At 41.4% G+C, this 24,709-nt stretch overlaps 3 protein-coding genes across 9 annotated transcripts in view; 2 read left to right on the top strand and 1 right to left on the bottom strand.

Annotated features, from left to right (window-relative positions):
- Positions 1-6,425, top strand: part of DHX32 (DEAH-box helicase 32 (putative)) — a 36,069-nt gene extending 29,644 nt beyond the window's left edge. Inside the window, 5 exon segments of the mRNA XM_039547610.1 lie at positions 3,733-3,780; positions 3,783-3,885; positions 3,887-3,938; positions 4,831-4,969; positions 6,349-6,425. Of these exon segments, the coding sequence (XP_039403544.1) occupies positions 3,733-3,780; positions 3,783-3,885; positions 3,887-3,938; positions 4,831-4,969; positions 6,349-6,425 (419 nt within the window).
- LOC120368961 (BRCA2 and CDKN1A interacting protein) lies at positions 5,609-23,136 on the bottom strand. Of its 4 annotated transcripts, none has more exons than XM_039481765.1 (7): positions 23,077-23,136; positions 21,984-22,058; positions 21,044-21,124; positions 18,795-18,884; positions 16,643-16,830; positions 12,645-12,822; positions 5,609-7,092 (listed from the first exon to the last, which is right to left on the bottom strand). In XM_039481765.1, the coding sequence occupies exons 1-7, from the start codon at positions 23,119-23,121 to the stop codon at positions 6,922-6,924; spliced, it is 828 nt and encodes a 275-aa protein (XP_039337699.1). In that variant the 5' UTR covers positions 23,122-23,136; the 3' UTR covers positions 5,609-6,921. The 4 variants fall into 4 exon arrangements, with proteins under 4 accessions (XP_039337699.1, XP_039337697.1, XP_039337698.1 ...); XM_039481763.1 differs by lacking the exon at positions 23,077-23,136 and adding an exon at positions 22,634-22,791; XM_039481764.1 differs by lacking the exon at positions 23,077-23,136 and adding an exon at positions 22,296-22,404.
- Positions 22,335-24,709, top strand: part of UROS (uroporphyrinogen III synthase) — a 40,988-nt gene continuing 38,613 nt past the window's right edge. The window contains exon 1 of one of the 4 annotated variants that reach the window (XM_039481770.1): positions 22,335-22,406. The gene's annotated coding sequence lies outside the window, so the exon portion shown is untranslated. Of the gene's footprint in view, positions 22,407-22,746; positions 22,851-23,087; positions 23,192-24,709 lie in introns of those variants that run through there. The other 3 variants (XM_039481768.1, XM_039481769.1, XM_039481771.1) reach the window with 3 other exon arrangements.

Genomic DNA, 24,709 nt, shown 5'->3' with positions numbered 1-24,709 from the left:
CGAGAGAAAACCCAGTTTCCTGCTGCTTGGCCAGTCTCTTTTGCATATCCCTTGTAGTCAAGGCAAGGTCATTCCAAGTTAACAAATTATTTGATTGTCCTGAAGCTGCTTCCAAATAGGGTGTGTGATATAGTCCCTGTCAGCAAATTGCTAATTTAATACACATTGAGGGTTAGAGTTATAGAGTTCATAAAAATCAATCAATTCTTAAGTTGTTCATAGACAGATTCCCCATATGGTCTTAGGTGCTGTCAAAGGTCTCACCCCCCACTTGGAACTGTTGGGCTCCAATGTGGGGACCTGACTTGGCTTCCCTCTAAACTAAAATCTTAGTTTAGATCTAGTAAGCTGCCACCACTCAATCAGGAAATGTGGATTGAGACACAGTCCTTCCCCAAAATCCTAGGGGATTCCAAGAGCCCCAAATCCATGGAGTTCTTACACCCAAGGGAAACAAACCATTCCCCCTGCTTCCTCCCCCCTTCCTTTTCCTAGGAGAGACACCGGGATCTAACTACAGAGGGATACCTCCCCCTCATCTTCCCCTGAGAATCCACCCAAGGAAAGACCAAACAAGTCCTTAATAGAAAAGAATTTATTAAAGACTAAAAAGAAAATACAGAATCTCTATGAGCCCAAGCTGGACACTCATAGGGAATAACCTTATCAATCTCTGGAGAGAATCCCCCCTCCCCCTTTCTCAGTAAAAAGCAATATCAGCAAACAGGAATAAAGCATTTCCTTTAGCAAACACACAATTGCAAATGTAGAAAACAAATCATAAGACTAATTCACCTTTCTAATTAATACTCACTATTAATTAGTAGAAACTACTCCAGGAGAGCTTGGAGACATGACTGTCTCTCTTAGATTCAAAAAGAGTTCTAACAAAGAACACAGACAAAGGCTTCCCTCCACAGAGATTTTAAATTATCTCGTCTCTGATTGGTCCTTTGGTCAGGTGGTCACCAGGTACTGCATGTTAACCCTTTACAGGTAAAACAGACTTTAACCCTTAGCTATCTGTTTATGACAGGTGCATAGAAAGAACTTTGTTCTAGCAACACCTCTAACAACAAATGAGAAATAAAATGAGTTCACCCAGCAGAAAAGAGGCAGTGGAAGGTACCTGGCGCAGTGGAATCATGGCAATTCCATTGCATTCAGGGAAGGTGGTTGCAGATGAAGTACATCCAAAGCCTATTTACTTATGCTTTGCTCAAGGGTATTGAACTTCACCCTTAGTAGGGGGATTCCCAGTTTTTCATTTTCGTTTACTGAATTTAAGTTCTTACTTGTCGTCTTTAAGTCATGTTTACTGAGCATGTCACTTGAAGGGAGGATGGAACCTCTAATGTGATAAAAGTCTGAGTTACGACTTGATTTTTCACTGAGAAAAAATGTGGTTGAAAAGTCTTCTTATAGCCTGTTAATCAGGTTTTGAAAAATGTAAGGGAAATGTACTCACCAGTACCTCCATTTGTTGACAGAGTAATTCCTGTTCTCCAGTCTTTTGCAGTTATCAGAATAGCTAGTTATTATGGCATCATCTACTGGAAGCAAAAAACACAATATCGGTGAAAGGCCTAGGACATACATATAGATTGACTCCACTTCCCACCCAGTTAGGTAGTTTGGAAGCAGAAACCCATGAGGACAGAGTTAAGGAGAAGAGGATCACTTGAACTCTTACATCTAGACTGGATGTATTTCTAAGAGATACACTATCACTATCGCTCAAATAGCAGTTATGGGCTTGATGCAGGAGACACTAGGTAAGGTTCAATGGCCTGTGCCATGCAGGATGTCAGACTAGATGACCATAATGGTTCCCTTTTCATCTTAAAATCTATGAAACTATGAGAGGGATACATGATGGGAAAAGAGAAAGGTCTCTGACAAACTCCTTTACCAGTGAAATGATCATCATCTACTCCCCTCCAGGTAGAATTATCAGAACAGCTAGTGCAAATAATATCCTAAGTCAGAAGGTGATCTTATTTGAGAGATAGATTGGAGTACCTTATGTCCACGGGTGGCTCTAGCTTTTTGCCGCCCCATGCACGGCAGTCAGGCAGCCTTCAGCAGCTTGCCTGCGGGAGGTCTGCCGGTCCTGTGGTTTTGGCGTACCCGCCGCTGAATTGCCGCCGAATCTGTGGGACTGGCGGACCTCCTGCAGGCAAGCCACTGAAGGCTGCCTGACTGCCGCCCTTGCAGGGACCGTCAGGGTGCCCCCCGCGGCTTGCTGCCCCAGGCACACGCTTGGAGCGCTGGTGCTTGGAGCCACTGCTGCTTATGTCTAAAATCTGGTTCTGGATTTGAAGGTTCAAAATTTGGCTCTGGGTTTGAAGTCTACTCAGAAGTGTTTAATGAAGGTTTAATGAACCAGGGGAGGCCATTTTGCATCTCTGACGATCTTGAGGGTGATAGTCTCAGCTATCTACATCCTTGAAATAGAAAGACATCTTGCTGAGTATGCTTTTGCTGGCAGTGATGGGGTCCTACCCTCCTATCAATAAATCATGTTATGAAAGGATTTTACTGAGCCACTATTGGAGACCATACACCCTGGCAATTCTTTCTTCAGACTTTGTAAGTATTTAGGTGAAAATGCATGTGATCATTTCAGACTTAAAATTCCCCTGTTCCTGCCTAGGTCACACACAATAAATAGGGGATGGCTATCTTGAGAACAATGGGAGTCAGTGACTATCTTTACTAGAAACAGCCTCACTCCCACCTGGAAAGGCTATAGGGAGATGGCAGCTATCTGTGGTGAGAGCAGCCTGTGCCTTCAGTTCTGTGGAAACAATAGGGAAGGGCAGCCATTTTTGGTGAGCACAAGGAGATCATCCTCATCTTTCTTTTGACACTTGTGCAGTTATTAAAAAAACAAATACAATCACGGGGTTCACAGAAATACTGGGAAAGTTGGCAGCTCTGTAAGAGCTTGCCTTTGGCTTTCCTTTTTGTTGGCTTCTCCCTGTATTCAATCCTCTTCTTGGAATCATCCCAGTATCTTTTGTCCACTTCCACTGAAAAGGAAGCAAGCAAAAAGAAACAGTTGGAGTCAGAAGGCTATGGGCTATGCTCCATGCTTCCAGGAGAGGAGGCAAAGAATTCTGACTGGAGTCAACCTATATTATAATCCTGGGGCATTCACGAATTCTTGTCTTCTGGAAGCTGCTCTGATACTTTCAGCAAGATGGGAAAAACAGGAGGCCATCAGCACAGTCAGTGTTTGCACTATCTATAGGTACAAACTATTTTAACCCCTTATTTTGTGTATAAAGCTTCTCCAGTTTCCTGCCCCGGAGAACTAAGCATGTTTTGGAGCCAAGATCTATGCAGAATAACCTGCTGTAAATTCTACCATTCATTTGCTTGGGTAGGTCAGTTTCAAAAATAATTCATGGTTCCTCAACATATCCTTTCTTTCTCTTTGCTAAAAGCCACAAACTCCTCAGGTATAAAAAGCATCAGCAATACCTAAGCTTGCTGTTGCTGTGCAGAAAATGTCTGTTGAATAGCTTTGGAACCTTAGACCTAAGAAGAAAAGGGGAAATATTTGCAATATCAATTTAATTTATGTATTTAGCTGCAAAGGATCTGGTGCCCTTCCATTCATTCCTCTTATGATAGCTTCCTTTATTCACTTTCAGATATCTGACTCCAGTCACTTTTACATAAGGGAGTATTTAACACATTTAACATTTGTTCCCCCTTTTCTAGCTCCTGAAAATCTGATGCAGGGTTTAGAAGATCTTGATTATCTGGCACCAAGGATAATGATGGAAACCTTTTTGAATTTGGAATAATTAGGTCAGAGTTTCCTCAGGATCCACAGCTGTCAAAGTCCATTTTAGCTTCATGTGAATTTGACTGTAATGCTCACCATTGCTGCTATGGTAACAGGAATTCCTAAATAATGTTTTAGTGCGCGGCCCTTGAGCCCCCAGCCCAAACCCATACTGGCTCATTGCATTGCCTAGCATTGTCATACAGGCCCCAGAATCCACAATTTAGCTATTGAGAGGCTCTTCAAATTCTTGTCTACTCAAAGAGAAGATCTCTACACCCCAGTCTGTTTTTATTCTGAGTATGCAATGAAACTCAAGTTTTGCATGAATTTCACTGACGTAATGAGAATCATTGAATTCTTGAATTCTATGCTCCAAACACAACTTTTTATCAGAAAGAGAAAGTTCATTTTGAGGAGAGAAATTTTGTGATCTCATTATATTCACCTGTGTTTAGCAGAGACCAAATAGGGGGAAGTTCTTGTGAAAAATATTATTGGACTATTGCCTGACTAGAAATTCTTTTGTCAACTTATTTCACCCCTTGGAGGACAAAATACTTTAATTTATAAATTCCATCACATCACTTTATAGAACAATTAGGCTGGTGTTCATTCCATGCCATTCTAATGGATCATCAGTGGGCCCTACTTTTGAACACATAAGATCTGGAAACAGCGTATTTGCATTTGAGGGCTGCTAACTCTAGAATTGTCTTTTATTGTTGGCTTGATACAGCCTACTGTTGACCCATAACAGCATAATGGAAGGCATAACTATTCTATTAAATGTTGCCCTGCAGGGGGTATTGTGGGATGTATGGGCTATTTATTTTGATGTTTCTGCTGGCGTGGTTTTTAATACTCTATGTGCACTTCCGATGTTATATTTAATACTTTAAATAAATGTGAAGACTCAAGCATGTACCCATTCCATCATTAGTTTTAACACCAAAAAAACACCCCCCAACCTAATAGCACAGTACCATGTTGGCTTAACTTCCCCTCGCCCGCACACACTTTTCTAAAAGCACCTAAATCCATTCCCTGGAACAAAGGAGGATACTCTTACCTGCTGGCAAAAAATCTTCCACCCCAGAGGAGATCACTATACTCTGATCAATGTCTACAAGGCCTACAAAGATACCAGCACAAACTCCACAAGCCAATGTAAATGTGTACACCATACCAAAAAAGCCCTACCAAATTCACGGTCTATGTCCGTCAAAAATCATAAATTTCATGAAATTTCAGTGTTGTAATTGTAGGGGTCCTGACCCAAAAAGGAGTTGTGGGAGCAGTCACAAGGTTATTGTAGGAAGAAGGTACTGCTGTCCTTACTTCTGCGCTGTTGCTGATGGCAGCGTTACCTTCAGAGCTGGGCAGCTGGAGAGCAGCACTGCTGGCCGGGAGCCCGGCTCTGAAGGCAGGAGCCCTGCCAGCAGCAGTGCAGAAGTTCTGATAAAAATAACATTTTTCAACAAAAGAAACTTTATTCAGAAATATTTCTGCTAGCTCTACTTATGGTTTTGTTTGAGAGAGCATAACCAATGCATAACCAAGCATAACCAATGCCCCTATTGGTGGTTTGAAAGTGTGAAGATGTTCATGAAAAGAGAGGACAAATTGTGTAAGTACGTATAGTGGGACAAGACTGGCATGGTGAGAAGCTATTTTCACACAGATTTCATAATCTGTATAGGAACATATGTGAAAGTGCTTAGAATTTTCAGCTTTCGCTGGGCCCAGTTCTATTTTGTTAATATTTACTGGTCTATGCTGTGTCTTTGCATAACACTGTATGGTATATTGTATGTATACCGACCTTTTATTAAGTTTTTCACTAAAAAAATACAGGAAATCAGACTGTACATTCCCCACATCACACTGTACCACACTGCATCTTCCTGTACATCTCAAAGTCTGTCACTGTAATTGTACTCAATCCATGTAAAAAAGAATGTCCCTAAAATGATTAAACATGCATTTCTAAAAACGGAAAATGTACTTTAGCATTAAGACCAAAGAAGAGCTAAAGTAGCAAGATTCCTCTATTAAAATAATTTGAGAAAGTTAACCAGTTTTTTCCCCCAAAATGACACTTCCAGCAAATGCTTTTTTTATATGCCTATGCAACTGAGTCATCCCATACAACTGCCAGGAAAGTTTCCCTCTGATTTCTCCTTCCCCGGGCTCTAAAGAATGCACCCTCTCTCTGTATTTTGTTGAGCATGCTGTGCACTCAAATACAGAAAAACTCCATAATTAATATTTAATGTGATTTGCAGCACTGGGAACTGAACCCAATCACTCCAAGTGCAGGCTGAGCATGTTAATTTGCAAGTCTGCTTCAAGCACAAACATACAGCTATATTTTGGTGGCAGTATTTCTTTTTGAACTAAACCTAATACCAATTGTTGATGCATTAAATATGCAGTTGCACATATCACTGGCTCCAAGCACTTTTTTGCACAAACCATGAGATGTATATATAAAGCATTTAAAGTTTCATCTTTTAAAAAATATATTTTATTCCCTTTCTCAACAGATTTGTGGAACTGGCACCTCAATAATATTTTAGCAATCTGCCTCCTAGAGAAAGCAAGGAGATTCTGCAGGAAGTAATCATTTATCACCTATTTCAACAATGAAAGAGGAACATTAAATAAAACAGTAAGAAAGAATATGAAAAATATCCCCAAACTCCTGCTGAACAAAGATGAATTATTCAATGACTTTTATATCCAACTACTTTCAACCAAACAGAACCAGTATGTGCAGTATGTCCCAAAATTAATCCATTCAATGTTTTTTCAACTTGAAATACACAGGTATTTAACAGGAAAGAGAAGAAAAATTAACTTCTTTAGAAGTCTTAGGGATGTAGGTTTTTTTTTTATTGCATTCTTAATGGTGACTCCAAAGTCTACTAGGATATAGTATTTTATAGTAACAGTATGATTGACATTGTTAGTTGTACAACCTACACGTTTCACTAGTATACAAAGGTGATTCCTGAGGAACATAAAACTGATGACATTATAAAACTTTTGGGAAGCTATTCAAAAGGAATATAGTTTTGCATGGTTGCTTTATAAAAAATATTATCCAAGGAAACTGCCTAGACTGAGAGATATTCTTTCAGTTTATCCATGATTGCATTCATCCTATCAGATGGAATCAACATAACAGTTCGCAAAGGTTTCATTGGTACATCATCAAAGGACCATCTTCCTCCCAAACACGTGTCACTCTCCTCTTGCACAGAATAGCTGAACTTCAGACTGGCTTTCTAAAACAGAAATAAATAAATCTTGATTTTAGTAAGGCTTCTGACAGTCCCACATGACATTCTCATAAATTAACTGGGAAAATCTGGTTTAGATTAAACTACTATATGGTGAGTGCACAACTGGTTGAAAGACCATACTCAAAGAGTAGTTATCAATGGTTCACTGTCAAACTGGGAGGACTTATCTAGTGGGGTCCCACAGGGGTCACTCCTGGGTCTGGTACTATTCAATATTTTCATTAAGGACTTAGATAATGGAGAGAAGAGTATGCTTACAAAATTTGTAGATGATGCAAAGCTGGGAAGGGTTGCAAGCACTTTGGAGGACAGGATTAGAATTGAAACCAAGCTTAACAAATTACAGAATTGGTCTGAAGTCAACAAGATGAAATTCAATTAAGGTAAGCACAAAGTATTTCACTTAGGAAGGAAAAATCAAATACACAAATACAAAAGAGGGAATAACTGGCGAGGTGATAGTACTGCTGAAAAGGATCTGAAGATTACAGTATATCACAAATTGAATATAAATCAACAGTGTGATGCAGTTGTGAAAAAGGCTAATATTTTGGGGTGTATTAACAGGAATATCATATGTAGGATAAGGGAGGGGGCTGCCCACTCTTCTCAGCTCTGCTGAGGCCTCAGTTGGAGTACTGTCTAATTCTGGACACCACACTTTAGGAAATATGTGAATAAACTAGAGAGAGTCCAGAGGAGAGCAACAGAAATGATAGAAGGTTTAGAAAACCTCATCTGGGGTAAAGGTTAAAAAAACTGGGCATATTTAAAGTTGAGAAAAGAAAACTGGGGGAAGACCGAATACATGTTCAAATATGTTAAAGGCTGTTACAAAAAGGACCCTGATCAATTGTTTTCCATGTCCACTGGAGGCAGGACAAGAAGTAATGGGCTTAATCTGCAACAAGGGAGATTTAGTTTAGATATTAGGAAAAACTTTCTAACTATAAGGGTAGTTATGCTCTGGAATATGCTACCAGGGAGGTTGTGGAATCCCCATCACTGGAGATTTTTAAGAACAGGTTGGACAAACACTAGTTAGTGATGGTCTAGGTCAGGGGTAGGCAACCTATGGCACATGAGCTGATTTTCAGTGGCACTCACACTGGCCGGGTTCTGGCCACCGGTCCAGGGGGGCTCTGCATTTTAATTTAGTTTTAAATGAAGCTTCTTAAACATTTTAAAAACCTTATTTACTTTACATACAACAATAGTTTAGTTATATATCATAGACTTATAGAAAGAGACCTTCTAAAAATGTTAAAATGTACTACTGGCACGTGAAACCTTAAATTAGAGTGAATAAATGAAGACTCGGCACACCATGTCTGCAAGGCTGCCAACCCCTGGTCTAGGTTTACTTGGTCCTGCCTCAGCATAGGGGAAAGAACTTGCTGACCTCTCAAGGTTCCTCCAGCCCAACATTTCTATGATTCTATGAATTATGTTACAAAAATTAGTTTTAAGCTACCATGCATATCATTTTAAGTGAAGTAAAAAAAGAAAGTTCTGTTTTATGGGAGTGCAAGCTAAACAGAAAAAATCCTTACGAAAAATCCAGTGAAAACTAAAATAGAATATTCAGTATCCTGTTTCACAAGCCACCACTTAGCATTTCATATCATACACTCAAAACAAACTGAATTCATTGTGTAATGTGCATTATCGTTAACGTAGGGGACAAATGAAACACAAGAAGAAGAACAACTCCTTGGTCTTCCAGTCACTAGCTGCGGATGGCCTTGGACAAGTTACTTAGATGTTACACTCAGGTATTACAGCCAGGCTTTTAAGAGGTACTGTGGCAGGGAGTGGGGATTTCTGGCCAGCAATGGGAAGGTCATGTTGAATCTCTTGCCAAGAATACTACCCACTGCTTGCTAGTGAACCCCTAACTCTCTAAAGCCAGGAAGCAGCAGACCTGGGGCATGGGGGAAGAAGTTGACTCATAGCAAGAGCTGAAGCAGGGCAAGAGGAGCTGTCATGCATCCCAGAGAGGCTCTGTATGGCTACGCAGGGCCAGCAGTGCAAGGATGTCAGCGTGATACAGTTTGGGGGTGGGGGAAGGGGCGGTGCGTGGAGGGACTGTAGCAATTATACTCTTCTCCAATCACTGCTAAAGAATCACTTCAATCGCAGCCTTACAGGTTCAAAGGTTAACATCTCTGTGACCCAATTAACCCAGCTGTAAAAAAAAATGTAGTAGTTCCCTTCCTCACAGTGGCATTAGGAATCTTTATGTTAAATTCCTAGATACCAAGGTGAGAGGCACTAAATACAAACCTTACATACACCTTACATAGAATCTTCATAGAGCCTTGAGAAATCCTTGGAATTGAAAGTTATTTAGAGAGGACACTTTTTCTAAATACTGTAAATAGTTTTTCATAATGTTTCTATTTATATTTATTGACTCAATTTGTATGTTGCAGAGTAGTGTCCTTTTACTACCCCTCCCACATCAAATATTTGAAGTTTCAGGGAGAAAATGCAGCCTTAATCCCCCCCTCCCCAGATCTCACACAAATTAGAGAAGTATTATCCTAAACCAGTAAGGGGGAAAACAATCTAACCTCCTCCCATTGCTTCCTACATATTTGCTATATAACACACATCTCAAGAATGTAAATTTCCACTGAGGGAGAGCCATATAACTAATCCAGAGATGTTGTTCAAGAATGAACAGTTTGAAGAATGGGGGCCTAAACGTTTAATTGATTCTAAGTTTGGGTATACTTGAAGCTTTTCTTCCACACCCTCAATTACATTTTAAGCACCACAATGTAGCACAGTGAGTTGATGAGTGGGGGTTGGCTCCTCCATACTTATTAAATCATCAGCTGCTCATTATACTTAACAGTAGTTTGTAGCAATCTAATTAACATTATATGTGATCAGGGAAGGATACATACTCAGATTATTTATTTTCTGCATATACATTATTAAATACATCTAAGCTAATGTAACTTCCCTGATCTTACTTAAAATGACACTTGTATAACAAATGCCAGAAAGACTGGTTTACAAGAAAATAGTGTGACCTGACTGAGACCTTCAAACAAGTTCAAACAATTATAATTTGGAACAAAAACAATTAGTAAGTCTTGAAAAAATGCAATTTAAAATGACAGAACGTTTGGGAGTACAAAAAGGCCTTTTAGAATACAAGACCCATGGCGACACCAACTTGGAATTGAAAGTCCCTTTACTACATGCTGGTTTTTGGTCACTTGGTGTGCATAAAGTTCAAATTCAGGTCCAGGAGACCCTGCTACAAAAAGAAAAACTCTTAGCTCCTTGTTACTCTTACACCCCACAGCAGTATTTCTTGCAGTCTCATAATGAATGTGCCTAGACTTTGAATTTAATGTTTTCCTCTTCTTAAATGACCAGTATTAGAATGATAGCCATTCATTAGCCTGCGCTAGGGAGAGAGGGTGTCACATGCCAACATTTTACCCTGTGTGCACTGCCATCAGAGAGGAGGAACAGGGAGCTCTTGACATAGCAGCAGTGCTGTGGAATAATGTTTTTAAAGCTCTGAAAAAAGTAAAGAATACTGAAAAATTCCATGCATTTCAAATTATATTTTAAATTTAATTTTCTGCATCCTCCCCTTTCTATATGGCTTGGGATCAGCAGAACTGAGTGGCAGGGTTCCCTCAGGAAATTATAAATAATAGCTCCAGTTCGATATTTTAGTGCTTTTTATTAATGTATTTGTCCCAAACAGAACATACAAAACAAATGGGATAGTGACATCCATACATTTGGCTCTTCAGAAGATTTGTTCTGAACAGTCTTTTTAAATAAAAAAAGAACAAAAAATAAATGGATAATTCGGGGGAAGAGTACAACACCAAAAGCAGCACAGATTCAGAGCTTTGAATCTGCCAAGTTTCTTGGGAAGAATTCTCAGAGCATAAATGTGATGCCTGTTTGTGAGAAGATGATCTACTTTTGGGGGATTCAGAGGGGAAAATATTTATGTTTTACATGAATCATGCATGCAGCAATTTGATTTGGTCCTTCATAACACCACAGATTTCTTTTTTCCTAGAAGCCTGAAAGATGCAATTGCTCTGATTCTTTGAACCATGCTCTTCCAAATAGTTATAACTTTTTATGCAGATTCAAATAGAAGACTATAGAGAGGGTACAACTGCCTCTGAACGAAAAGCGTTTTTTCCACCCCTAGGATTAAAAACCTTGAAAGGCCAATTCAGACCGTTAAACTCTGTGCTTCTGCTCTCTTCTGTCTATTTTTTTCAAAAACTTGGAAATTTCATTCACAGATCCTCAACCAGATGTTTCACTTAGTTCAGAATCCTTTGTTAAATCCCTTCAGCGTTACCCTCAAGATAACCAGTTAATTCTGTGTGACCAAGACACTGAAGGTAACAGCTGATCTTTCCCTTGAAGAATTTGTCTACATCAGGCATTTCTGGGAAGTCTCACACCATTACACTACCATTGGTGCAGCTCCAATGGTGGTAGCAACGGTGGGAGGGCTACTGTAAACAGAGGCGAGGCACATGCCAGTGCTTTTATCACCAGGTCACTGAGACTTCTTGTAAATAATAACCATAAATTACTATAAAAAAGCCAAGTGCCATTTTATAATCTGCATCTGTAGTAGTGCAGCTCTCAGTGGTTTCCTCAAGGCAAAACATTGTTTACTTTGGTCAAGAGTTAGGGCTAGTCTACACTTACCTGCCGGGTCGATGTGGTGAGTTCGACTTCTCGGAGTTGGAACTATCGCGTCTAATCTAGATGCGATAGTTCGAACTCCCCGCGCGCTCCGGTCGACTCCGGTACTCCACCACTGCAAACGGCGGTGGCGGAGTCGACCTTGGAGCCGCGGACTTCGATCCCGCAGCGTCTGGACAGGTAAGTAGTTCGAATAGGGTACTTCGAGTTCAGCTACGCTATTCACGTAGCTGAACTTGCGTGCCCTAGTTCGACCCCCGCCCTTAGTGTAGACCTGCCCTAAGGGTAGGTCCATACTTACCCGCCGGGTCAACGCGGAGAGTTCGACTTCTCGGAGTTCGAACTATCGCGTCTAATCTAGGCGCTCCCGTCGACTCCGGAACTCCACCACCGCGAATGGCGGTGGCAGAGTCGATGGGGGAGCCGCGGAGTTCGATCCCGCGGCATCTGGACAGGTAGGAAATTCGAACTAAGGTAGTTCTATTTCAGCTACACTATTCACGTAGCTGAAGTCGCGTACCTTAGTTCAACACACCCCCCCCCCCCCGTAGTGTAGACCAGGCCTAAGTGAGTATAAATATCCTACATTAGCAAAAATAGTTTGTGCATCTTTCAATAGTAATTACACAAAAAGCAGCTGGATTTAACTAAAAAAGATCATTTTACCACCTTTTCATAATCACTGCAAGTCAGGTTTCTAAAGTGGCTCCGTAAGAAAGGCCATTGTTATTACTGAAAAAAAAAATAGAGTCAGAACCGCCATTTCCCTGCTCTAAAGAAAAACCAAGCAATTGGATTTAATGGTATCTGAAGTCTGTTACCTCATAAAAGAATTCTTCCTCCGCATTTGCAAACATTAATTCCTCTCTCTGCTGTGTGCTCTCTCCTCTCTTCTTAGAGCTGCGCTTTGCTATCTCTGTAAAGGTCTTGCTGATGAGAAGGTAGTAGTAGCACTTTCCACATGGCTTATTTGTTCTTTGAGTTTCAGCCAATTCTTTCCTAAAGACAAATATTATTTACATAAAGAATATTTTAAAGCCCCATTAAATGCACACAAAGATACTGATGCTTTGCCCAATCTTCATAGTTGTCACTCAAATAGCTATAGTGACTTTACAAAGAAAATTTACTGCCATAAATTCATTTATAAAGTTCTCTGCAGTCAGTTACTCTTAAAATCACCACCAACAAAACCAATCCCCTATTCCTCACAATACATTTCTCCTGTTATGGAACCCTCACTAAGGACACACTATGTTCTTGGGGTGGTAAATGCTTAGAATCCAACTAAACACTCACCATTAACTACAATTCATAGGAGTGGTTTCCTCCACAACCAAAAACTAGCTCATTTCTTTGATCCCCAGTTTTATTTATTTTTTGCCCCTTTCCAGAAGCCCTTAAAAATGACAAACTTCTGTCTGGCGAAGAAGACTGGATGCTCTCATCCCTCCCTTCGGTTGAGCGTGTTGCCACTGCAGTGCTGCAAGCCCCATCCAGTAAAGGAGCCCAAGACCTGAATTTTGATAGTGTGTGTCATGTTCCACTGGAAATAAACCTCAAATCTCCCCCAGTCCCTCCTCAGACAAGTCATATAAAACTTTATCAAACAAAAAAGCAAAGAGACAGTTATAGGTTTTCCAGAAGTATTCATTTCTTAAAGATCAATATTACTATTTAAAAGAGCAGATGAAAGCTCCCTAACAGCAATGGTAGATTAAAATTAAATGAGGCCTGGACCTAAGTCAAACAAATTCCCTGCTTCTTTCAACCCAAACAAATGAAAGGCCCCTTCCTTTACAAGAGTGCTCATAGTTCCCCTAGCTTCTGAACCTCTAAAGTCACTCTCTGCTCCCTAGTCCCCAGGGTGGACAACAGCACTCTATGGCAGTTCACCCCAGCATATTCAGCCTCTGTGGGTTCAAAGACCCCTCCCAGTCCAGAGCTAGGATTTATGAATCTTACCTCCTTAATTCTGGATGGTAAATCCTTAATTTTCTATTGCCTATTCCCTCTTCAGTAAGGCATGGATTCACCTGTGTAAATTCCTCTTCCACTGATGGAAGGACAAATGTGTGGTTCCATCTACTATTCAGGAGACTGGCCATTTCTGACTAGTCTTAGTGAAGGTGTGGAGGGAAAGAGGCTCTGATCACTGCTAATTTCAAGTCCCACAAACCTTCAACTTCTTACAAATCTCATTATTTTACTGAAAGTCTCTCAACATTACCTAAAGACCCAGCTCATGGAGCGATGTCCGAGCATCTCATCCTTCATTAAAAAAAGGTATGTTTCTAGCCTTTATGATTGCAGATAAAAGCTAGAAAACGTGAACTATAAATGCTCAAATACTAGAAGGCAAATACAAAGAACCCCAAATCTACTGTTAAAAGCAATTTCTGAATGCTTGATGTTTGCAAGAACTATCTTTACTAATGCACAATTAACTGCAATTGAATCACTAAGCCAGTAATGGAAGAGTGATGGCTGAGAATGTGTATTTCTCAGTTTGTTAAAGAGTAACAGAATAAGGAAAAAACAAAGTAGATACTGCACCTTCATTGTGAGGCTCTCCCCTTTTACATTCTCACTGACATAAAGCTTATGTTTCCTGGCTCTTACCTACATGTATCCCTATCGTAATCACCATTATATTCTACTCAAACTACTTGGATCCCACATGTGGTGTTAAAAATTATTTCTATAGCTAAAAATTAAAACTATAGTGTGAAAATAAAATGGGGTCTAAACCTGTGTAAACTTTTGGAATCCTCATTTCTCTCCCAATTTGATACATTAGATTAAGAGACTAACCAGCTGATCTCCTACTTTCTGTTTCTACCTCCCAATTCAGAGTAGAGTAGACCAAGCAGAAGGCCAGGAGAGTTCCTTCTGTGAGGAGACCTCAGAATCCAGAGATAGGAACCTCCACTCCCAGACCAAGGACACTTATTCTGTCAAGGAAAGGGGCTCAGTGTCTGGATGGTCTGGTCGGGGATCCACATTCATCTCAACACACACGTCTAAAACCCTTCACAGGCAACCCGACAAAGTTGGGTCAGTCCTCTTAAGCATTTGGGACTCAATATGTTGGACCACTCTCACCAATCAGGGAATGTTCTGGGGTAAGTCTAATAATATCCCCACAAAACCCTCCAATCCATCTCAGAAGGAAAAGCTCAAAGATCTTCCCTCGTTTCTGAAGTGGGCAAGAGAGCTATCTGGCTAGGCATCTTTTACAACTTCTTTTCTTCCCAAGATAAATCTTGGCTCATTCAAGGATTTACTCCTAACTCTTCCTCCCCTGTCACATAGTGGAAAATAAAGAACACAGGAGTTAGAGACCTACCATTGTCTTGAGATAAATCCACCCAAAAGAGAGACACAGTGAACAGTAGAAAGACAAGAACCCCCATCGTGGGGATAATCATCCTCTCTCAAAAGGCCTATGAAAAAGAAAGTCCAAAGGCCAGAAGACACAAAAACACAGACTCTTCAAACACTTCTGACCATCTTTTTCCACAAGCTCCAGTGCCCCTGCTACAGTGTTTGCTTCAGATCATGAAAACTCCAATCCAGAGGAGCAGTAGAAATTAATTCCTGCAGACATATTTAAAAAGTGGGGAGGAAGGTGGCCATCACTGAGATCGAGACAGAGAAAGACGATGAACCGGCTAAAGCCAAAAAGTCAAATATCTCCCAATTACAACCACAACAGAATTTGCCATTCTCCTTCAAAGGAGTTATTAATAAGGAATGAGAAACTCCAAAGTGAAAGGGGGAAAAGCACTGAAACTCCAAAGTGTCCTAGAAAAAAAAACCTCTCTCCTGAATAATAAGAGGAGATGAGACAAATGGGAATGGAAAGGCAGACCTAAACTAGAGAAAACCCATCCCTGTGGGAGATTAGGTAGTGTCTAAACAGGACTAGGAGGCAATGCTTCAAAGAAAACCTAATTTGGCATTTGGAAGTAGACAAATTAGAAGGGCCAGCAAGTAATGCAACCTGTGATAGGAAGAGTGGAAAAAAACAGAAGAGCAAAGGGTGTCCATTTTCCCATTAAAATACTATCAGATTACCAGAAAGTTATTTAAAAAAACAAAACAAACACACCACACACAGAGAAAACCAGAAAGGATGTCCTGTCCTCTCTTGCATCTTACTACATCCTGCATTTCAGTCAAAGCCAGAAGCAAATTTAGATTTTTTTCCCTTCCTTGACATCTCTGCTTACTCTTTCTTTGCTCATTTCTTTCCAAGTCATCTGTCTTGATAACACTGAACCCTGTTGGGAGACAAAGTAGTGCCTAACCCTCTACACTCATCTCAGATGCTGTTTTAAAAAGTATTTCAATGGCTCATCCAGAGATTATGCACTTACAAATCTGCTGAAGCCAAGATTTCCATCCCAAAGCCTGAGTTAATCACAGTAAACAAAAATACCTCAGATACTCATTATTAAAATGCTGTAAATTGTATGATTTAATAAGCTTGCTCAATTTTCAAAACAAAGATCAACTACAATTCACACACTTATCCTGTTCTAGTAGTATGTGGCATAATTTTAAAGTAGCTTCCTATTTCTTCAAGAGACAACGATTAGGAATTTTAATGCATAAGGAAGTAATATCAAAGAAATTAAAAGTCAATATCAAGGACCTTATATAAAACAATTGTATTTTTTCTTTTGATATATTTCTTACTTAAATCTATGGTATCATTCCCACTCTTTCAACACATTTCCATTTAAATAAGGTTTCTGAAGACATCTGAAGGAAAAAAATTACTGTTCAAAATCATGTTTAGAAAGACTCTTACTGAAGCTGCTGGTGCATGGGCAGAGCGATCTGTGGTGGTACGTTAATGAATCTTTCATTTAGTAGGAAGCCCACAGGCTTGGTGGTGTCATTTAGGAGCTTATCCAGCTGTTCAACCATACTCTGGTCACAGTTCTTCTCACACAGGCTTAGAATCAGCTCTTTTATTTGTTCAGCACATTGAGTACCCTAGGAATCAAAGGGTACATTTTCTTTACATTCCAGAACAATTATTTACATAAGAAAACCTGAAAGTGAACTTCAAGAGAGTATTCAACAGGCCTGTGGGCAATTTCCTGCAATGGTCTCTAAAGTATTGTAGATTTTGAAAATTATTATTCACTCACCCTCAGGGTGATGGCAGGCGGAGGTTCCTAAATGATAACAATGCAGCTATGAGTTACAACTCCATGCTGCATAATAACCACAAAAATGGGGAACAACCCCAAGAACTCATGAAACATGAGATGATGGATGGTCCAGTAGTTAGGGTACTAGCCTGACACTTGAGTGACCTTGTCTGAATTTCCTATTCCATCGCAGACTTCATGTGAGTCTTTGGGCAAGTCATTTAGTCTCTCAGTTCTCCATCTATAAAATGGTAATAACAACACTTCCCTAACTAACATAGCAGACACACTAAAGACCGTGGGGCACTCAGATACCATGCTAATGAGGGCCACATAAGCACTTACAATATTTAAATTAAAATGGTAAAGAAAGTCACAATGTAACACATTCTATACGCAAAGGTATCAAGTTAATAGAAAAATGTAATTCAAAGCACTAAAACAAACTAATGATATAAATCACAAGATTAGATTAATCCAAAACCCAAAATGAGTTTATAGAATAATGAAGGGAAGATATATGGAATTATTAATTAAATATTGTTCCCTTGGATTTTGTATTTATTGGCCTCTTTTCACCCTGTTCTCTGCACATATTTTATCTCTTTTGACTGGTGGTGAAATTTGCCAGAGAATCATCAGGTAAGTAAGTCATTGTGCCAGATCTAGTTCAGGTTGTCTGTATATTTGGCATGGTAACTTTTATTTTATGGTACAGGTGACATGAATGCCTTTCTAGTTGCCTTACAAATGCATTAAATATATTTTTAGAAGACTGTAATGCATCATGACATGACCTATACAATAGTAAGGTCTAACAGAAATATGAGCTTTATTTGGAAATTCTTAGTGGCCTGTCCAAAACTTAGTGTTTTTCCGTTATTACCATAAAAATGCAGCCTAACTGCTTGGCCACACAATGTACAGATGCTTTACAGTGTAACCCAGGGGTCTCAAACTCAAATGACCACGAGGGCCACATGAGGACTAGTACATTGGCCCGAGGGCCGCATTAGTGAGAAGCTCCCACCCCGCTGCCCTCGGCCCCGCCCCCACTCCACCCCTTCCATGAGGCCCTTCCCCTGCTCCGCCTCTTCCAACCCATTCCCCAAAATGGGGAACCGCGGCCAATGGGAGCTGCTGGGGGCGCTGCCTGAAGCAAGAGCAAAACACACAGACCCCTTGCCCTTCCCCACATTCCGGCTGCTTCCCGGACCGGCGCAGAGGCAGGGAGCCTGCCCCGCCCCCGGTGCACATTGGGCCGGAGCCACTCTAGGTAAATGCTGGAGGAGGGCGGGGAGGGGGAGCCGCGAGGAGCTCACGGGCTTCAGAACATAAGCCTGCGGGCTGCGTGTTTGAGACCCCTGGTGTAACCTTATAGAAGCGGAACACAACTTCAGAACAATTAAATTACTGGTCATATGAAAGGCATTTGAGTAGACAGTGACAGGGGGAAAAAAAAAAAAAAAAGAGAGACAACCATCAAGCCCAAAAACTTCTGGCTGAGATAGAGTGGATCTTTTTGAAAGACAACCAGCCTTGATTCAGACTCTCTAGCTGATGAGCTCCCAGTGACGGAGAACCTCCTGTGTCCCTCAGAAGATTTAGTTGGGGATTGGCCCTGCGTTGAGCAGGGGGTTGGACTAGATGACCTCCTGAGGTCCCTTCCAACCCTGATATTCTATGATTCTGTGATCTGGCACTTGCCTTAATGTCTACAATGTAATTTTCAGTGAGACAGGATGAATAGAAGCATTTTAATTTCTAGATATTACCAACCAGAAGTTAACCAGTATTACTGACCTTCCTTTCAGTTAAGTTTAAGAGGCTTATGAAGCCAAAGACTTCATCTTCTTCATCTTCATCATCACTTTCATCTTGAACTTCTGCTTGCTATTTAACAAAAGTAAAAAGGACAACTAATACCAAGCTGCTTTTTAAAACAAAACAAAACAAAACCAGCACCGTTATTCTATGTCTAGGATTTTTTATGCACATCTAAAAGCCACTATGCAAGTCTATGGAATTGCTTAAGAGACAAAAACATTAAAAGCGTGAAAAATTGTAGGTTGTCTAAATAATTTATTCTGTTAAACTTTTATAAGAATATGATACAACCTCCAATTTTTACTTACTTCCAGGCAGAACCTCACTAATTCACACCAATGACTGGGAGACTCCCATATTCAGCTACTTGCAATGGAATTATTGTGTAAAAACAAATTTTAAGAAAGCAAGAATATGCATATCAAGGTACTTCATTTTCTGACCAGAGTAATTTAGTTTTATTCATGATACTTCATAATGATAAATAGTAATAAATGTTCTGGGGCATATTTTGTAAAAGTAATGATGTCTTTGAAATGAGACCATCTGACAGTTTTCTACTATTAAAACTCTCCTGAGCACTGGAGAGAAAAGTGAGAGAGAGAGAGAGAGAGAGAGAGAGAGAATTATGGGGTGGACAGATTAACCAAATGTAAATTACAAGACTCTAGATTTAAATGATTAAGAAACAAAATCTAATAGACGGCTAACAATTTCTTGGAGGAAGGAACCACAGTTCTGAAAATATGTTGGCATGACACGACTGTGTATTGTGATGGTCTAAGTGGATACCGCAGTTCACACTTGGAGTTTTATGGTTTGGGGAGGGGCAAGTTTTCATGTTACCGTTTGCTTGGCATGAGACAGCTTTGCAAGGCAGGGTCAAAAATAATAGTAGTAGTAACCTCCCTTTGCACTAGAAATAGAAATGCTTTTAAAGTAAATTATTAAGATTTAGAAAAACATAGCAGAATGCAGGCCATAAAAATCAAAGTTTCTTTGCAGAGGGAGGGGCATCTTAGGGCAGTTTATTTTATTTTGGAAATTGTTAATGTGTTTCAGTGAACATTTACATTCTCCCTAACCCAAGTAGTCCTAACAGCAGCACTCATCCCTACCCAACCCTCTAGTCAGGATAGGAAGAAAGAATATGCAATTCCCCCTGCCAGCTACATCATCTCACAAGTGGGTTAGGGGATAGGTTTTCATTAGGCTCTGCTAAATTCTTAGGAGATGTCCAATGAATGTGCACAGAAACAATTTTTCACTTGCTTATAATTATTTTCTTCCAATCAGAAACTCAAGACAGAAATTTGTTCGGTTCAGAGTTTTACCCAATTTTAAATTGGGGGGTGGGGGGGAGGGAGTCACATTTTTTTTAAATGAATGCTTCCTCTTCTACCCCACATACTTAACACAATTTCTCAGCTACTCCAGAATTTCCCTCAATATCATAACCTCCCCTCCCCCGCAAAAAACAAACAACAACAACAAACCTCCTCATTTGTTTGAAATGAAGAATGGAAAATTTCAGCCTCAAAAGGAGAATTTTTAACAAAGTTATAAGCAAGAGAAAAGGAGGATTTTTAATAGGAGGTTATAAATAATGTTCAATCCAGTGTTTGCTACTGTAAGTGCTATACCACCACCACAACTCTTCTCGTTAGTTACTCACAGAGACACAGGAACATGGATTGTCTGCAACACTTTGACTTCAGCTCAGACTCGATAAAGGGAACAGAAGAGTTCACTTACCATATCAAGAACTGAGGTCATCCAAAAACTCCACTTGAACCTCTGAAAGCAGTGGTTCTCAACCTATTTATAAGTGTGGGCCGCAGGTTGAGAACCACAGCGCCGACCCCGCTAATACCCCCCTTCCCCACAACCTCTATGCCCAGTACCCCCTACCCAGAGACCCCTCCACAGAGCACGCCCAAGAGCAGAGCCCTGGGCCCAAGCAGCCAGGTCCCGGACCCGCCGTGTCTGGGTTTTCTAGCACATAGTTGGGCCGCAGCTGTGTGCTAATTGGGCCACGGGTTGAGAACCACGGCTCTAAAGAGTGGATTAGAACATGAACATACAGGTGACATCCAAGTACTTTATGTTGCAACAGCTTGAGCTCTAGAACTCTTAGCTACATGTATATTATGAAGGGGACGACAATTATTCCATTCCAATTTAAAATTATACTGTGCTGAATTAGCAAGAACGGAAGCCCTTACCTTGATTACACTCCCAATGTGATTCTGTTGTATTAATATGTCAGTTAACTCAGCGGTATTAACTGGAGCTTTTAGAAACAGCTAAAAAAAAAAAAAAGAACAAGTACTCTGAAAACAGTCTAAAATTTTCCAGTTGTGAACTACTTATTAAAACTTGGATCCTCCTATGAACCTCCTCCCAGCCTGCTCCCACATATTTTTGGATGCAGCTATAGTGCTCAGTTACATGAAAACGTTAGGATAGCATTCAGAAGACAGGATCAAAATAAAATCTCTTTAAAATAATCCGTTTTGGTTCTTGTACCATGCTCTTAACCTCCAATCCCATTCAGTACATTTATCGCTTATTTCTTTACCCTGGGTGTAGAACTTCAAGCACTAAAGGTACGTCTACACTACAGGATTATTCCGATTTTACAGAAACCTAATCTGCCCCAAGTTGCCTGCAGCACCAACTACTCTAATGTCTTCAAATCACTTTGCATTTGGTTTGTCCTCCTCTGTATTTCAATTCTGGCACAGTCAGCAAGTTTGTTTGAGACTGAATTTGAAAAAAGAGGAACCACCAATTAAGAGAGGCAGAAGCAGCCAAATAGGGTGCAGATAGGTACTTTTTAAAGCTACAGTTGGTCAAAAACTCTCTAGAAACCCAATGAACTGGGATACAAATCTCCGGAACCACCACTGCTTGAAGATTGAAAATAATGAGAAATAAGGGACTATAGTCTATCTGGGTGTGCACTGTGGGTCACAGATTGGAACCACTGCATTTAGACAAGTGCATGTTGTAGCTGTAATTATTCATGTTTTCATCTACTGAGGCATAGTAAAACATTAAATCAATACTAGTAATGGTGCCTGATGACAGTTTAAGGCTGTGGAAGTTATTTACTAACGGAAGAAATCTGAATAGGAGCAAGAAAGAATATTCTGAGTCTACCTGTTGCAGTAATTTCTTTATCCCATCATAGTCATTATCTGATATCGAATGTGCTTCAAATTCAACATTCACTTCCTGTGAATAAGCAAAAGACAGCAAGTATCACACATATGGTTGACAAGCAGAATATATCCTAAAACAAAGTTAAAGCAAAACTGTCTGCCTTTTTCCCCTCTACTTCATGTCCATCAGCTTAGGGCAGGGAGCTGGGGTGCAGGTGGGGCCAGGGCAGGCTTTGGCCCCACGCCCCTGGAGTGGGGGGGACGGGGACACAGGGCTCTGCGTGCTGCTCCTCCAGGTACCTCCACTGACCGGTTCCCCATTCCCGGCCAATGGGAGCTCGGGGGGGCAGTGCCTGGAGGCAAGGGCAACGCACTGAGCCTTTCCCCACATCTGCAGCTGAGGAAACTGAGGCGCGGGCTGGTGAGGCGCGTCGCTGGGTCTAACGGGCTGGGGTTAAGAAGGGGCCAGGGAGAAGAAATGCGCAGCCCCGCTGCTGGAAGAAGTGGGCGGCCCGGCAAGGGGGCAGTAAGACAGAAGGGCTCCGGGACCAGCGGGAGGGGAAGGCGGAGCGGGCCCCACGCGGCTGGGGCGGCTCTAGCTGGCCCGGGAGCCCGCAGAGCGGAGCCTCCAGCCCTCTCGCCAGGCACCTCGCTGATCTCTTCCTCCTCCTCGGAGGCCGAGTCCCGCTGCTCCGAGTCCGAGTCCTGCTCCTCCCCGCCCGGCTCCCGGCGCTCGGGCGGCCCCGGCGCTCTCCGCTTGGCCCGGGTAGCCATGCCGCTGCCCCGCGCAGGCGCCCCGGAGCCGGAAGGCCGCAGCGCGGAGGAGGAGCAGGCGGAGGAGCGGGGCGGCCCCCGCCGCACGCAGGTGAGCGGCGGGACGGGCCCGGCCGCTGCCCAGCCCGGGGGCCTGTGGCTGGGAGCGGGCCGCGGAGCCGCGCGCTGCGGCGGGGCAGTTAAGCGGCGTCCCGGAGGGGGCTGAGGGGCCTGGAGATGGGGTGGCCACGGCTCCGGGTGCACAGGGACTCGGAGCGCGGAAACACGGCAGGGTGCGGGTGGGGGCTACGGTCTGCGGGACATGGCGGCAGAAATACCGGCTCTGCATCGTGGGGCGAGGTCCAGGAGCTTAACAGCAGCATAACTCAGCAGAAGCCCTGCTGAAAATCGGCCACTGTCACAAGGGGTTGCAAAACCAAAGGGGTTTAAATGGTACGAATAAATCAAATCAACTCTCCGTGTTTAAGGTTTCGTTTTTGTTTGTTTCTGTAATTTCATAGTCCTGGGAGGTTTCTAGTGATACGTGGCATCTTACGTGCTAGATAAAACCTTAATTTCTAATGTAAAAATCAAGCAGAGCCGTCCTCCTCCTCACTCTTTAGGCCTCCATTATACATCATACAAAAGCAAAAAAGAGGCAAAAGCCCCTCCGTCTCCCTCCCCCCTTTGCAGGTCACCGTATACAATTTACATTAGCACTGAAGAACAATCTTTGTAATGATGGCGTTTTGAAACACCTATGAAGGAGGGAATAAGCCAAGGGTGGAAGATTGGTGTCAGTTACTTGTTTTAAGGCAGGGGTAATCAAATACTTTTTGTCAAGGTCCAGATTTCTTGCTCAAGGTATAGTCAAGGTCCAGACTCCAGAGAAAATAACAATAAATAAATAAATACAATTTTGGAGTCTGTTCAAAAAGCATCTGGTGGTCATTTTAAGGGTTTCACTTTTAGACAAAGAATTGGCAGTGGGGACATTTCTGCTTCATTTCCGATGTCCAGATGTAAATCGACAGCCACTGATTCTTTACAGAAACTTTTTTTAAATGTTGGTTTTGAGTTTGTGTTATCTCTGGAGAAATGGAGATAATGTAAAGGAGTGTAATGTTTAAGTATATGTGGGAAGACACTGAATATATCACCAAGGAAGTTGTGTGTATTATTCATGTATTTCCACCATTTCTAGGATACACAGGACTCTTCTATACAGCATAAATGTCTCACAGGGTTCTATACTCTTTCAGTTTATTCAGCAGGAATCCAGCTGTTCAGAATAATAATTCATTAGCCAATTTCAGGGGCTCCTTCTTAGAGTCTCAAGGACTTGAAGAATCCATTATAAATACTGATTATTATTCCTGTTTCTGTGGCACCTATAACACACTGTAATAAGCCGCAAAAGCTGTTACTTTTTAAAAGTATTATTTCTAAAGGAAATCCAATTTAAAGTACTGATGGTATCTTCCTTTCGTCATGGGAGTACAACTTCAGCAATAACAGCTGTTTCAACATTTCTGGTTTGGGAATACCATATTCAACATGCATATTTGCCCATACGTGGCTTTTTGGCTGTCTATACTCATCCCCATCTGTTAGGGTGGCATTGTGCCTACATTCACGGTGATGTCAGTTGTCCTAGGGCATAATTGCTAAGAAAAATGAGTTTGGATAGGCTGTAGCTAAAACAATGCAAGGTTTGTCTCTTCTATAAGGCATGCCTGCTGCGTGAGAGCATTGCCATACTGGTGCATTATATCACTTTATATTTGATCATACATGTCAATATATTTGCTAAATAAACCTGCCTTAACTGTGAAGGAAAAGACGAGACAAGGTTCAGAGAGATTTGTAGCTGCTTTTACAGCAGGTGCACCAAAGCCCTTCAAAGGACACTAGCATGGCACGACAAATATTACAGGAGTGCACAAATCTGCAGCCGCTCTAGCCCTAATG

Source organism: Mauremys reevesii, linkage group 7, assembly GCF_016161935.1.
Source record: "Mauremys reevesii isolate NIE-2019 linkage group 7, ASM1616193v1, whole genome shotgun sequence".
Lineage (NCBI taxonomy): Eukaryota > Metazoa > Chordata > Testudines > Geoemydidae > Mauremys > Mauremys reevesii.
This window is presented reverse-complemented; position numbering and strand designations above follow the sequence as displayed.